A 15,817-nucleotide genomic window follows, 5' to 3' on the forward strand; every position below is an offset into this window, starting at 1 on the left:
TTCTAGGTGAACAGTTGCTGAGGTCTCATTTCTTCTTGAGTTCACTTACAGTCTTCTCCTAGAGATGAACAGGACCAAGGGGTCCCCAGACCTAGTCCTGCTCATTTGCACAGGCTGTTTTTCACCTTTTAGTTGATGTCTGGTAGAACAACCTACTGAGCTCTGTAATGTCACTACACAAAGCAGCCACGTCCCAGTGTCTGGGGGAATTTTGTATGTTTTTTGCATATATTTCCAGTATGTTTGCTCTTAGTTCATCACTCAGAGAAGGGCTATCTCAAAACTTGGGTTACATGGGTAGCACAGAAAGGATCCAAAGGGGTAGACAATTGTACTTCTACACCTAGTTATTTCAACAAGGAAATGAAAGGGACACCAGAAGAAGATCAGACCCTCTCACTATGAAAGACATACCAGGCCCACGAAGAAGTTTTCCTAAAGGGATACAGCTTTGTCAAATTGAGCTGATATCAGGAAACAGGCACAAAAGACCCAGAAGCACAGGAGCATTCCATATCCAAAGCCACTCAATGCAAGCTGAGGGACGGGACTTAAAGATGATGTGGTTCCCCACTAACACTCACAGCAGACCCGCTACATTCCAACTACACAACACTAAAAAAAAAAGCCTTTCCAGCCAAGACAAACCTCTAAATTCACTGCCACACAAATCCACATAATTCTTTTTAATGTTCCACTCCTGATGTATTGCTGCCTGGGAATTACCCTACCTCTGGAGGTCCAATCCTATTCCAGGCTCCAGCACACCAGTTCAAGAAATCTATGTCTATGGATTTTGAGGTTTTCAGAGAAACCAACCGTTAAAGTTGTTTTCCAATTTAGCTATAAACTATAATCTGAAACAAATGTTCCTATCTTTCTGGAAACATTTCCAAGGGTAAAGCAGACTATAAAAAGTACACGCAAAGTTTGCACATTAGTGCGTGGAGCTTCAAGGCTGCATTGTAAGTAGTTCAGGTTTTGGGGTTTTTCTTTTCTGTTGTCAGGTATATGGCTTTCCAAAATGGAGCAGTATAGAGGGGAATGGCAGTTCATATAGGTGTCCTTATGCTGGTTCTAAAGTAGCTACACTACATCCAATTAGAAGCGTAGCCTCAACGGGACAAAAATCACTCTGGATTTAAGCTATGCTTTAGTAGATTTAGGAGCCCCACAATCTCTAGTGGAGCAAGCAAACACAAAGCTGACTCATACATGTCTCACATATGTAGTGGTCATAGATACATGTTGCAGAGAAGACAGACACCGCACCTTTTTCACCTTGAGAAAATTCAGCACCAGAAAGCTAATTGCACTTGCAGCTAGGATTTGCTAGCCTGCTTGATTAGCTTCTTTTTCTACTGTTCTAGATGCTTGGAATTTGGATACTTGCACTATTTCTGCTCAGCACAGCAGAAGGTAAGCATATGGGATTAGTATTTATATAGCCTTTCTATGCCGCTATATTTTGTGAGATATTATTCTACACTATGATGCCTTAAAACTTACTGATTGAGGTTACATGGTTCACTTTCCTGTACAATAATGGTGAGATGAGTGTGTGTGCACATGTTGTCTTTTCTCTTCTCCACTCTGGAAATCCCACCCTAGGACCATGCAAGAAATGCTGGTATTTTCTACCTCAGAGCAAAGCTATTGCTCTACCAAACCTAGGAAATTATTTATTGTACTCTTCTTTAGTGATGGAAATGAAGAAAAAGCCAGGAGTGAGGGGTGGAGGCAGTCTAATGAGGGTGTAGCTTTATATTCAGCAGAAGACACTGGCTTGTATAGTGTAAGACTTCTTGTGTACAGTGTAGTCGGTTGTTCAGCACAGTCTCAAGTTATTGCTGATAATTTGCAATGTCTTGGTTTGGTGTTAGGAGGAACTCATCAGCTGTCTTTGCTTTAGGCAAAACACAGCTAGGGAAAGGTATGGTACAGGATACCCATGGAGGAACTCCACTGAATATTTTGTTGATAAGCAATAAGTTGGCTTCTTTCCTTGGGGCAAACTGTAGCCTTTGAAGATCTGAGACAAGGCAACTGCTGGTCTTTGCTTTCTGAAATCATAGGATTTTCAAGAAACCAAGAGACCTCCAGAGAAGAGATGCTGTGAGTTATGACTAGCCTGCTCCACTACTTTGCTCATTGACATATTATTGATCTGATCTGTGTGCTACAGGTGAAGAAGTTTGCTATGAAAGGCTTGGATGTTTCTCAGATGATATACCATGGTCTGGGACTGTGGAAAGACCGATCCATAAGTTACCCTGGGCTCCAGAAAAGATAGACATTCACTTCCTCCTGTACACAAGACAAAATCCCACTGTCTTTCAAGTAAGAACTATTGAGGTTAACACATTAGTAAATCACGTGCAAAAAGAGTAAATAAACACAGGCTCCAGCTGTGTTCCTGGAAAGCGTTAGAAATGGCCAAACCTCCATTTTATTCAAGAGACAACCTCTTCCAGCTCCTTGGCAGGGTCTCTGGGGCAGAAGTCTCATCCTCCTCCAGCTCTCACAAAGCAGCATGCCCCCGTGTTTTCTATATGGCCACCGAGAAGTACTGGGAAAATGTGCATTTTTAAAATCATTAGGTAATATTTTTTTTCCACAGATAAGATGAAAATACCTTAAAAGTAAAGTCTTGGCTCCTCTAAGATATGTATCAAAGCTTGCTTTGAATGGAGATACAGACCTTAAGCCATAGTCATGTGAACACTTGCAGAAGAGTTTAACATTGCATAACTTTTAAACACCTGTACAGATACGCATAGTTCAGGTCTTTGCGATTTTGATAAACTATTTACAGAAATGTTTATTAATTTAATATCTACAACAGGAGATCTCTGCAGTTGATGCCCGAACAATCGGGTACTCAAATTTTAATGCAAGTAAGATAACCAGATTTATCACACACGGATTTATAGATGATGGAGAAGAAAACTGGCTGTCAGACATGTGCAAGGTAGGTACCACAGGGAAATCCTGTCCCTGTGAAGTTTCTTAGTTTACATTTATAAACGCATTCCTATAGATTGTCTGTTTTCTCTGTTTCTAACCAATTTCTCTCACGGTACTTGTAGTGATAAGAAGGGGAAAAGAGGCCACGTTTTCAAATTGTTAGCAACTTAAATAAGTAGCTCTGCACATTGAGGAAAAGCATGATGTAAAAATGCATTCAATTCTTCTCTTTGGCAAAGTGAGCGACAACAGGATTTGGCTCAATAAATGTCTGTTTTTCTTGGTAAAAAGAACGCAAACCCTGGAGCAAGATACTGCTTAGGAGCTAGGGCAATTCCAGGAATAACTGCGGACTCGTAACTATTGCATCATATTTCTCCAGACAAGAGAGAGGTTTCTAGATGTGGAAAGTCTGTCACAAAGGTATGGGCTGCCACATGGGTGTTGGAGGCTGAGGACATGGGCTGACCATTAATAAAAGCAATAAAGCTGTAGAAACGTACATCCAGAAGGGACCTCAAGGGGATCATTTCAAACAAAGCTTTCAATCTAGGACTTGCTATGAACAGTGAGTGAAGTAAAGCACTCTGCTTTATTGATTTTTGTGCTAATTCCCCAAGTTAGTTCTTAATCCTGTCCCCACACAAAGTTGCAATTCCAGCTTGTGGTCCTCTCAAATCCTGTAAAAATGCTTTCTACTGCAGCTGCAGCTAATGAAAGCTACTAGCCATACAGCACAGATCAAAATACCAGTTGATGGCATATGATACTTTTAGGATAAGGTTTTTCAACTAACCATTCACGCAACTACAACTTTGTTTAAATTCTATATTCTTATTTTCCTTGTGAGAAAAGTACAAGAAACAATGTGAAAGTCCACTAAAATCAAGGTATTTCACATTTATTACATCCCTGTTACCTGCTTCTCTTTGATATGAGGTCAAAAGATATAAATTTACTTGTCAGTTTCTCATTAAAAAAAAGCTGTGTTGATTATCACTTTGTGAACATTGAGAAATGATTGTTGGATTTGTTAGTTCATAATTTTTTCAAAGCATCAGAAGTAGATTGATGTTTTTATAATTTGCAATCTCTCATTTCCTACTCCTAAAATGGACTTTTTTTTTCTCCAGAACCTCACAATCAACAAGATAACACGTTTTGCTTCTGCTAGTCCCTTAAATTCTTTTGATCAATTTTCACAAGGATGTAAAGGCATGAGATAAATATTTACATTCTTTCTTTATTACAATGGCCTATGTTTTATCACAATTCTCCAATTTATTTTAAAAGAAATTGGTCTTAGTGAATCTTTTCAGTAAAGACTGGGGCAAATGGGACTGTGAATACATCAGCCCTCCTATGTGTATCTTTCCTTCCCATTAAGTAATAATCCTATATGCACATTTATTTTTACCACTTCTAACATAGCCACAGACAATTCTATTGCATTTTTTGTGTTTTGCCAGTTGTGACTTGTTTTGGAAACTTTATAATGTCTGAACATAAAGCAAGAAAGAATAAATATACCAAAGCTGCAAAAGCAAAATACATTTAGCCAAACAATCCAGCTCAGAGGAGAAAAACAAAGCTTCAGATTCTATGGCAGACAGTAAAGTCCCTGCCTGTATATACATATTCCCAAATAAAGCCATAAATCTGAAATGAATATCCAGTGACACCAGCAATTTATGCAACCTCTTACAAAAACACAGACACTCTCTTTCTTATAAATCTTTATCAGAAAAACACTCTTGATTTTTATCAAAAATAAGTTATATTTGAATTTGAATTAAAGAGATAGTTTTAAATCACTTAAGTGAATCAGTAGAAGAGCAGAGCTCTTATTTAGTGTTACATACAAAGTTTGATTGAAATTTTAAAAAAAGTGTCTATATTGTTTTCCCTTCTGCAAAAAATACTGCTATGGATATTTGAAATGATGGTGTGGCCATTACTATAGCATACCTCCCTATTTCAGCAGTGTGTGAGCACACATACACCTCTGAGCAGGCATGACCACATATATATGCTAAGGTTTTGGTTCTTAAAATGTTCTGATACAAGTTCATGCAACATTTATAAGCTGAGCTGTAATAAGCAATATGAATCACTTCCAGACTGTATTTACTGTGGGGCTCTTTGGCTTTTACTTTTGTTTTACAAAACAGAGGATGCTTACTGTGGAAGATGTGAACTGCATCTGCATAAACTGGAAAAAAGGTGCAAGATGTGCATACACCCAGGCATCAAACAACGTCCGTGTTGTAGGCGCTGAAATAGCTTATTTTATAAATGTTCTTATGGTAAGAATCTTCTGGTTATAAAGCTATAGCTATAATGCTGATTTGAAAGAAATATAATTCAGGAACTCTCATGAATGTGAATGTAACCAGCAGAAAAAATTTTCTTCTACCCAGTGATGGTTTTAGAAACCATGCTGAAAACAGACTCTTTTTTTTTAAAGTTAGAGAACTATGACATAACAGCAGGATTAGCCAACTTAGGGATATGAAGTTGTATAAGACATCCCCATAGTACAGCCAAACAGTTATTCCATAGATGTAGTGCTGTGTAGTTTTAAATATGCAGAAACAGCAGACACAGCAAACTGCTTTTTCATAGAGACAAAACCTACCAAAGGACTCTTAAGAATGCCAGAAAACCAGCTGGCAGCCAGCACTGGCTGGAGGACAATTGCTTTCTGGTGAGCAACAACACCTGGGGATGAACGGGACCCATCCAGCTGCCCTGCACAGTGCCTACATCTACAGAAGGTGCCATGTGCCCCCTTCCTTAGCCAGCTTCACATGGGAAGTAATGCTTAGTTTGAAGCCCTCTTTTAATCTAAGTGTTTTCAACACACATTTCCCAAAAAAGAACCATAAATTACTTAAATAGATAGTACATTGGGTCTAGGAGTGCTCTGACCCTTGTCTCACTCTCTGCATCTGCATTGCAGTCACTGAATTACTGTCCAAAAAGGCTGAAGGCATCTCCTCTCATGTCCTTCTCCAGCTGCATGTCATGCCTGACCTGCCAGGGGTACCTAAGAGATCCTGCCTGGCTGAATCTTGCAAGCCAGACAAGTATGCTGTGAACTTTAATGAGTTTAGGATGTAAAATGGCTACAGAGCCTCTCAGGACTCTGTTGACAGCTGTCTAGAGATTTCACAGCCTCCAAATACAGGCAACACCTGGATAAAGAGTTTTGTTTATCTATTGGACATAAGTACCTGAATGGGCAAAGAGATGCAGAAATCCTATAGGAGTTCCTGAGTCTGTAGTCAAATTAAAAGGAGTTTTTCAGCCCCTTTTTACTCTTCTCTGTTGCTGATGAAAACAGATGTAGTAATTTTTTATATTGCTGCTTTCTCAGGAACAATATGGATACTCTCCAGCCAATGTTCACATAATTGCCCACAGCCTGGGAGCACATGCGGCAGCTGAGGCTGGCAGGAGGCGGCCGGGGATTGGAAGAATAACCGGTAAGTCAGTAACTTAAGTCACAGCTCATACTAAAGACACCACTGCTTAGCAAGATGTTGCTGTTCATTTTCTCTTACGACTGTATCTGACTGTGGGCTGTAGGTTTGTCAAGGGTGATTTGGATATTACAGAACTTAGCTGCTTCTCACAGTACACGGAGGAGTGGTGCCCTGGTAAGTGTGGGAAAACAGTCGATGTGATGATTATTTTGCTTGCCTATGTTTACACAGCAAAGGAATGCCTCCATACAGCTAACAGGGCCAGAAGGCCCCCTGCCATACAGCAATTGACTTGCTGGTACACACTAAAGGTTGTGATAATCTCTACAGAGCTTGCTTTCTGGTGCTTCATCCTAGCAGTGTCATTGCTCAAATCGGTGCTAGTTTGGAGCAGGACGGGAGTGATGCTGTAACTTAACAATATTCCATTGTCACTGCTAAAAATGAACTCGTAATAACTAATGTAAAACCAGAACCAGCTTTTAGCTGCCATGATTGCTTTTCATAATGGTTTGTCCAACACTAATGTAATAAAACAGACCAGGAGAGTAATCCCTACCTTCCTTGTCCTAACAGCTTTTCTCCTGCCATTTTCATCTTTCATTAATCTATCATTAATATAGCAGCACATCTGATGCACAACATCACCCACTACTTGCAGGTCCCTCTAAAGCATGCTAGAAGCAGCACAACAGTGAGCAGTTAGTTATTTTGTACTGCAGTTTTGCTAACAAATATCGTTTTCCAGAAAAGGATGCTTAAATGTGATATTTCAGAAGCAGTAGGCTAACCTTCCTGATATATCACCCATCATCACTTTGCTTTGCTATGCCTACACAAACTTTTCACCTTGTAGAGTACATTAACAGTAACTATTTTTTTTATTTCCAGCAAACTTTAGAAAGTTTAATTTCTTCACTTAACTGTTGACACACTAAATCTCTGTATTTCCTTGGCAGCAAAAATTGAGTCGCATAGGATTATATCGTTTGTCCAGATTCAAGTAGACTTACTAAGAAATTGCACTTAAAGAAACAGTCAGATTTCAACTGAATACCCCTCCCTCTTTTTTTTTTCCTCATGGAGATCACAGGCATTATGGTTATACAACCTGTATTAGTTTGAGCTACATGAGCTCACTTTTACTTTCCAGATAACATCACAGCTGACTGATCAGAAAGCACCCCCTCATTTTAACTATATCCCTAAGTAATAGCCTGTCCTTTTAAGTGCTCCCACATTTCTGAGCTTAGACATTTTTACAGAATATGATATTCTTTTAATTTTTGGTTAGGTGTATTGATTCAGTTTTTGTCTCCCCAGCACTGAATTGTTCTGTCACCTTTCCCTGTTGTGAATTACTCAATATTGATGTAAATCAGCAAAATTTAATAGGCTTCACACAAGTAACCCTTTCTCCTTCCTGGGAGAAGAGTCACTTGGTAAGAGAGAGCACACATCAGCATCTTAATGCCTATACTGCTTAGATATAAGGAACCATAGGCAACTATATATGTGATATTCATTACATACAATCATAGTGTTACGTACAATTATACATCTATATCTCTTTATCTATGCATAACACTAGTCTTTTTCTTTCAGGACTAGACCCTGCTCAACCTTATTTTCAAGACACTCCAATTGAAGTCAGACTGGATAAATCTGATGCAGAGTTTGTTGATGTTATCCACACAGATTCAGCTCCTACAATCCCCTATTTAGGTGAGTATTCAGCTCCACTGTATTAATACCAAATTATTTATGCCCTGTGGCACTTCAGTATCCTAATGATTCATCAAGACTCAGTTGTGCTGGATGGTGCACAGACACAGAACAGATACACCACACTAACAGCTCAGATTCTAAAATACCAAGCACAGACAAACTTCAAGCCAGCAGCTATAGGTATGAGACAATATTAATTGAAAATACACTTACCCCTGCTTTCAATGCTTCAGGTTTTGGCATGAGCACAGCTATAGGACATCTTGACTTCTATCCAAATGGAGGACAGCAAATGCCAGGGTGTGGGAAGAACCCTGTTTCACAGATCGTAGATCTCGATGGCATCTGGGAAGGTAAGAATGTTGATTACATTACAAATTCAGGGGAGGTCACCCCTCACAATGTAATGAGTTAACTTTTCTTGATTCAGGTGTTTTGCATTAGCCTTTGGTGTGTCCACCAGCAATGGGAGCTGCAGAGTGCAGTGAAACTGTTAATGTGCTCAAAACACACCACTTCACAGAGCTTATTAAAAAATAAACAAGACAAAGGGGCTGCCTTTGGAAAATATACCTCCTCTAAAGTATCTAATAGTAGGAACAAAAATTACTGAAACTGTGCCAAAAATTTTGAAGGGTCTGTAACAACACATTTCACTTTGTTTCTATTAAATTGCCCAGCAGCAGTACTGGGTGGAGTAGGGCAATGATGCTCACAGCTACTTCTGTTAGGTTACCTTCAGCTGCAATTCTTCTGAGATAGAACAAATAAATTTTTTTTAGTTACCTGTTACAATCTGGGTTACATTAAAGCAATGTCATTGTGTCCAGTTTTAGTCAGCTAAAAAAAGACTGGCACATAGCTGCTCAAATGCACTGTTCTTTGTTGTTTTACATTATTCCAATAAAAGCAGTAAGTATTAGAAAAAATTTATGTGTCTTTATAAAGCTAAATTGCACATAATATTAAAAACAAAACAAACAAAACCAGGATTTCTGCTGTAGAAATTTTTCAGTATATTATCCAAGCTCTTTTTACGTTACTGCAAACACCTTAAACTCTGGGAATTCATGAACTTATTTGTGATAACTAGCCTTTTTCTCTAGATTTTATTCAATGCAGCTGGAGGCATTACTTTCTCTTTTTTTTTTTTTCCTTTTTGATAGAGTAAACTTGTTATCAATAATGGGGAATTAAGGCACCAAGAAATAATTGTGTTGTATATGATCTTCTTTTTAACCTAAAGTCAGGAAATTAAAGGCATCACAAAGGAAAATAATATATTCATTATTTTAAGAGTCTTCCTTCCTTAAGCACCGCCCAAATAACAATAATTTTGTTTAGAAGTCCTCAGCTGGAGCAAATCAGCATTGCTCTAGGAAGTTCACCCTTAAATACTTTTCACTTGGTTTTCTTTTATTACAATAATGCAACTGTTGCCTACAAAAGACCTGCTTCATGCAGTTCTCATTTTTATTGTGAAACTCGGTCAAATTGCTTGAAGAAGTGTTTGGGAGCACAGGGCATGGGCTGAGCTGAGCTGCACAGTCGGTCTCCATGAAGGATTTCAAGTTTGCATTTTATACCTGTTGAGTCAGTGACATTCCTTAGAGCACCAATGCATTGCAAAAGTAAGCTTCACACCTTACGTTTGATACTCCAAGATTTGTGACAAGGCTTTGGAGGAGGAATGATGCATCCCAATGACATTGCAAGCGCTGTGCCAGTATCTTTCCTTGAATGGTAACAGAAAAGAAGAACTAACCTGGCAGCATCTTTTCACAGGAACTCGGGACTTTGTGGCTTGCAATCATTTGAGGAGTTACAAGTATTACTCTGACAGTATTATCTACCCTGATGGATTTCTAGGCTATTCTTGTGCTTCATATGATGTTTTTGATACAGTAAGTATTTCTCAGAGCCTCAGGATGGACCATATCAAAAACAATGGCTCTTATCTATACATCTGAAATTCAATTTATTTATGCTAGCTTGCACCCAACAAGTGCACGTGTAAGAGAAGTAAGTGTCAGACATCCTAAAGTATTATAGCTTGTGCAGATGGCATGGGTTAAAGTAGGAAAAGGCAATAACGAAAGAAAGACATCCCTGGTTCTGTGCTGATGTGGCAGCCCTGAGGTACTACTGGAGCTAGTGTGGCTTCCCCAGGCCTGCTCTGCTACATCAAAGTGGGGAAGAGGTAAAGAGGAGAGCCTGCTCCTGTAACCACCAAATGTATTTATCAAACAGCAATGAGTGGAATCCCATACTGTCACAGGTGAGCTTTCAAACACAGCTTAAATGTCTTCTTTTCAAAACAACAAGAAGTAAAAGAATATGTGATGACCTGATGGGGTCAGTTCATGACCAAAGTACTTTGGTGACCTAAGATGACCTCAGGGGCAAAGCACAATGATTTCTGGACCAAGGTCAGGAAGCCCCTCCCTGTCCCAAACTGGGAGATAGGGAACTACAGCCTAAGAGTAGCAAAGACATAACAGGCTCATCACATGCTACAGACAGAGGTATAAACTTACATAGTGCTTAGATTGACCTTTACACGTTCTGAGTGGGTGATAGAGATCACACTTCTCAGATCAGTTTGGGGGAAGGCGACTACATGCTTCTGTCACAGTAGTGGAAAACTGCCTTCACGACAAAAATGAGCTTTGTTTTCAAGACAAAGGCTTTCCTTATACCTGAAGGTATAGGGAGGCGTTATTCTTTCTCATCTGTTGCTGGGAAGGACACCTCCTCCTCCCTGCTCCAGTTCACGACTACTCAAAGACATCACTGATGTGGCTGGATTGAGCTAACTGGCATAAGAAAAAACACGGAGCCCTGAAAAATTAGAGCATTTGAGAAAGCTGGCTAGCATGTGTGTTCTTTCTCAAGTCACAGAAAGGGTAACTTGAAATTTGTTGTTGCTGTGATACAGGGCCAGCTAGATGGATATGTTAAAAATAAGTCCTATGGCAATTTTTTTTTCTAGGCTAGATGGATGATTTTATTCATAGATATATTTGTTTTCGCTAGGATACCTGTTTCCCATGCCCACAAGAAGGATGCCCAAATATGGGTCACTTCGCAGATAAATTCAAAGGGAAAATTAAAACTGATTTCCTGAAACTTTACCTGAATACCGGAGAGGCCAAGGATTTTGCTCGTGAGTTTCTATTGCTTCCATTGCTACCTACTCCTTGTAAACAAACCTTTCTATTTTCTTGTTTTACAATTAATTTTAACAGACCTCATAGCAGTGCAATGGCTCCTCAGTCCTTCATGACTTTTCCTCTTTTGCTGCAATACTAGTGCCCAGTTTTGGGCCCTCCAGTACAGGAAGGATGTTGACAAACTATCGAGTCTAGTGGAGGTCACTGAGATGTTTAGTGGACTGCACTACAATGTGCAAGGAGAAAGGAGGATAGGCAATGCACAGAAGTTGCAGAAAGGGAATTTCTTATTTAATAGTATGAAAATTACTGTCACAATGACAGTGGTTAAATGCAGGAAGAGGGGCCCAGAGAAGCTGGGAACTCTCCATCTTTGGAGATGTTCAAACTCGGTTTGACAAAGGCCAAGAGCAAGCCAATCACAGCTGGCCTTGCTCTGAGAAGTGGGTGGCCCAGATGACCTCCTTTACAACCTAAGTTACTGTAAATGTCAGCTCTCACAAGACTGTTCTTCCTTCACCTTTGTAAAGAAGAATCAGAGGCAGAAGAGCTGCTTTTGCTAATTGCATGCTAAAAGAAACTTCCCACCCACAAAAAATTATTTTCCTTGAGCTTCAGAATTTTTTTACAGTCCTTCTAAACTGCCTATATTCTGGTATGTATCAGTATTTATTCCTTACAGCGCCTTCTTTCTAACTTCACTGTATATGAAAACCTTCATGGTTAAAATGCTGAGGTATATATTGTGTCTACCACGCTATGGACTGGTTTTGGTTTTTTTCTTCCTCCTAGAAAGTAACACAAATGTCTACCCATTTCTTGTGTTGATCTCATTAGGACATAATGACAGATCTGATTCACTGGTGTTTTGTATTTGTTTTGCATGTTTATAACCCAAGGAAGAACAAGAAGCAGCAAGATTCATGTGCAAGAGCATTGTGCTAATCCCTTTGAGTCCAGACAGCCTATGATGTAGCCTTGAGCTGAAAGTGAAGGGCAGTGATAATTTTCTTTTGCTTTCAACTGCAGTATATGGACCAAAAATACCCCAACACTTGATACGTTTGAGACTTTTTCTCCCTGGGTACAATCTAATTTACTGTATTTCTCTTGTGTAGTTTGGAGGTACAAAGTAACCGTGACACTCTCTGGAAAGAGTAAAGTAAAAGGATATGCAAATATTGCCCTGTACGGAAGCAGTGGGAACACAAGACAGCATCAGATTGTCAAGTAAGTTAAAAATTCAACAGAAAATGAACCTCTTTTCTAGAACATTTAATTCATATTTTTATTTCATATTTCTGTTTAAATTGGTCTTAGAGATCAAATTCTATCCCCAATGTAAATGTAGCAACAGGTCACTCACTCTGGTTTACATTTGAAGGGAGAAGGTTAGAGTGCAGGATTTTAAAATGCTAGAATTTGGTGTCACTTGTTCGCTGTCTCACTAAGGTCTTGCTGGACCTATGCTAGCAGAGTTATGATCTTTTCTTTCACAGGTTTGTAAAATGTTGCTGTCACAGCTGTTACAGCTAAAGTAACCTCATCATTTACTATATAAAAATCTACTTTTTGTTGCTCATAACTTTGCCTACTTACACGGAAGCTGCTTGCTTTGTGTGGTTTTGTTTACTTGCATTTTTCTTGTTTGTTTCAACTAAAGTGTCTGAAATTAGGGAAAAGGCATTTTGATGTGGGCTTTGGGTTTTGTTTGGTTGGTTGGTTGGGTTTTTTTGTTTTGTTTATTGACAACTATGTCATTTCCACTTTTCCAAGAAGGACTTCACATCTTCACACTTTGCTATGACCTAATCCCAGTTTGCAGGCACCCATGCATTCACCTGAGATGAGTCTGCCAGTACTGAATGCATTCAGCACCCTCTAGTTGCCTTTGGCAGAGCCTGTGTCAATTCAGTTGCTGGTAGTGAACTTTTTTTCCCCAGCAAATCCTGTTCTAACCTACCAGGCACCACTGTGGATCCAGCAAAGAAACAAAAAGGCAAAGAGATTTTGTTCTGTCTCTCATTAGTTCCACTACTCTAAGCCTTTTAATATGGAGGAGAGTAAATATCCTCCTCTGAAAGCAGATGAATGAGAAAGTGCAAAGCTAGGGTAAAAATTAAAAATCCCGTCTTTCTCAGGAAGCTTATTAAAACTGTAGAGATTTCTTCTGGCGGTTCTGCTGGGTCCTCTGGTTTTCTTTCCCCTCCTGTATCCCTCAGGTCATGTCTCCAATAACAGTTCTACAGTGATAAAGGCATCACACGTTCAAACGTCTCAACTTCATACAGAAGGGATACATTTTAGAAAGCAGTCCTCCACCTCCAGAGTATGAGGGTAGGAGGGGGCAAAGGAAGAGGATCAGAGAAGCATTAGCTCGTATTCAGTAAGATGTAGTAGCTGAAGCCACTACCAGTCTCAAACTGCTTCTGTTTAGAGCTTGAGCTATATGCTGCAATGTGAAATATCTAGCCAGATTATAAACTATGGTAACCCAAGAGCGGATGTCCATTTGACTTGGCCACAGTGCTGTAAGTGTGGGAATCTCTTCTAGGGAGCCAGGCTGAGCAGCTGGTGGATAATCCTTCTGGCCATCCAAAACAAATCCAACATCTGTATCACATAAATCAATTAACATTAAATGAGATTTCATTTATGTACAAAAACCTCTGCCTACATAACCAACAGAGACCAAGCTCTACCTTCTCCACAGGGATTGTCCTGTAACTGAGTCTTCGTTGTGAGGTATGACTGCAGCACAACAGGCCTACCTGCCTTTTCTTCTTCTGACAAACACTGATTTGGGATGAATTAAGTTGGAAAATTGGCAATAACGTTGTTACCTTATTATAAGCTAAATATCGTCTCGCTTCTAATTTTCTGCTCACTACCACAGTCAATCAGTTGATGGGACTGGTAATTAAGATTAAATGCTAGCAAGCCTCACATCCATAAAATGTTATTTTTCACAGGGGAACCCTCCGACCAGACAACACTTACACAAGCTTCATTGATGCAGAAGTTAACATTGGAACAGTTACAAAGGTTAAATTTCTTTGGAACAACAATCAGTTAAACCCAACTTTTCCTAAACTAGGAGCTGCAACTATCACAGTAGAATCTGGAGAAAATGGAAAAGAGTGAGTATACCCATTGTGAAAATCTTGCAAGTTACTTGAGAAGACACATGACAAAATTTTACGTGAGGTGAAAGCATTTTCACAAGAAAAGCTATTTAAAGCATTCAAAGTCTCTCAAAAAAACCCTTTGATTTTGTTCCTTTCGAGACACTGTTCATCCACAGTTCAATTCACTACTACTTCAACCTTTTGCCTTAAATAGCTTCAAAGAAAAACTGAAAATATTTACAGGCTTCAGAAGAGCAAACTTCCTGTATGACCCTTTGGGTGAAAAAAATTAGTGCTGGCTTGGATTATCAGCATGATAGTCCCTGAGATCATGATTGACAAGAGAGAATGGTGATAATAAGCCTATCCTTCCAATGAGCAAGGCTAATACCCGGAAGCTGTGCTTGAAAGTCTAAATCTAAAGTCAAGGGAAACAGGCTAAAACTGATTTCTGTAGACTTCACGGAATATGGTTTGGATGCTCAAATTATAGAAGTATGATTTACTGATCCAGTTTTACTCCATTTCTTGGACTTTTTAACCCTCTCATTTGCTTGATCAGTTATTTCATCCACCCCATGACTGGGTATCTAGAAGAGGAGGTATAGTGTATGTTTTAAACCTATATAAAAATTTGTAGTTAAAAAGCCATCACTTAAAAGACAACATGGGAGATGGAAATAGTTTCAAGCAAAGCAAAATTATCACAGCCCAGCAGCATTACCTTTTAGCAGAGCTCCTAAATCCAGTTGTAGTTCATATTCACCGAAGTACAATGCTGATGAAGCGTACTTCTGTAGACAGGCACTCACTCTTCTATTGACTCATGCACTTTGCTCAAGTAGTGGTGATCATCTACATAGTGATAGCAGCACAAAATCTGGAAAAAAAAAAAAGAAGAAACTGTAAAATGAAAGGAAGGCAGGCAGTCAATCAGAATTAATACAGTCCATCAATACTTTCCTTAGCAGTAATATTTCAAACTTAGGAGCTCAAAGTATGTTGTGTTCAGTTATGTCAAATGACAAATCAGGTTGACATATTAAAACAAATCCACTTGTATAATCTCAACAAATCATGACAACTCAAGGCACTTGTATATTTTTGTTTTCTTCAGATTCCGTTTCTGTGGTTCCGAGACAGTGAGGGAGGATGTTCTGCAAACTCTTAGTGCTTGCTAACAGCACATACAGATGCCCCAAACTTGCTGCCAATAAAAGCTAGTAATGCGTAAAACACTGGAGTCTGCAGTCACTGCACTTATAATACTGGTGATGTGTGTTGAGGGGTTTTTGCTGGTTGGGGGGGGGGGGGGGGGGGGGCGGTGTTCTCC

At 39.3% G+C, this 15,817-nt stretch overlaps 1 protein-coding gene across 1 annotated transcript; it reads left to right on the top strand.

Annotated features, from left to right (window-relative positions):
* Positions 1 to 1,370: 1,370 nt before the first annotated feature.
* On the top strand, positions 1,371 to 15,665 carry LOC104166519 (inactive pancreatic lipase-related protein 1-like). Its single transcript, XM_009706474.1, has 12 exons — positions 1,371 to 1,419; positions 2,186 to 2,340; positions 2,846 to 2,971; positions 5,139 to 5,273; positions 6,347 to 6,455; positions 8,061 to 8,180; positions 8,417 to 8,536; positions 9,969 to 10,087; positions 11,220 to 11,349; positions 12,475 to 12,586; positions 14,329 to 14,496; positions 15,602 to 15,665. Exons 1-12 carry the CDS (start codon positions 1,371 to 1,373, stop codon positions 15,663 to 15,665), a joined length of 1,407 nt encoding a protein of 468 aa, XP_009704776.1.
* The last annotated feature ends 152 nt before the right edge of the window (positions 15,666 to 15,817 follow it).

Source organism: Cariama cristata, unplaced genomic scaffold, assembly GCF_000690535.1.
Source record: "Cariama cristata isolate BGI_N322 unplaced genomic scaffold, ASM69053v1 scaffold4808, whole genome shotgun sequence".
NCBI classification, from domain to species: domain Eukaryota; kingdom Metazoa; phylum Chordata; class Aves; order Cariamiformes; family Cariamidae; genus Cariama; species Cariama cristata.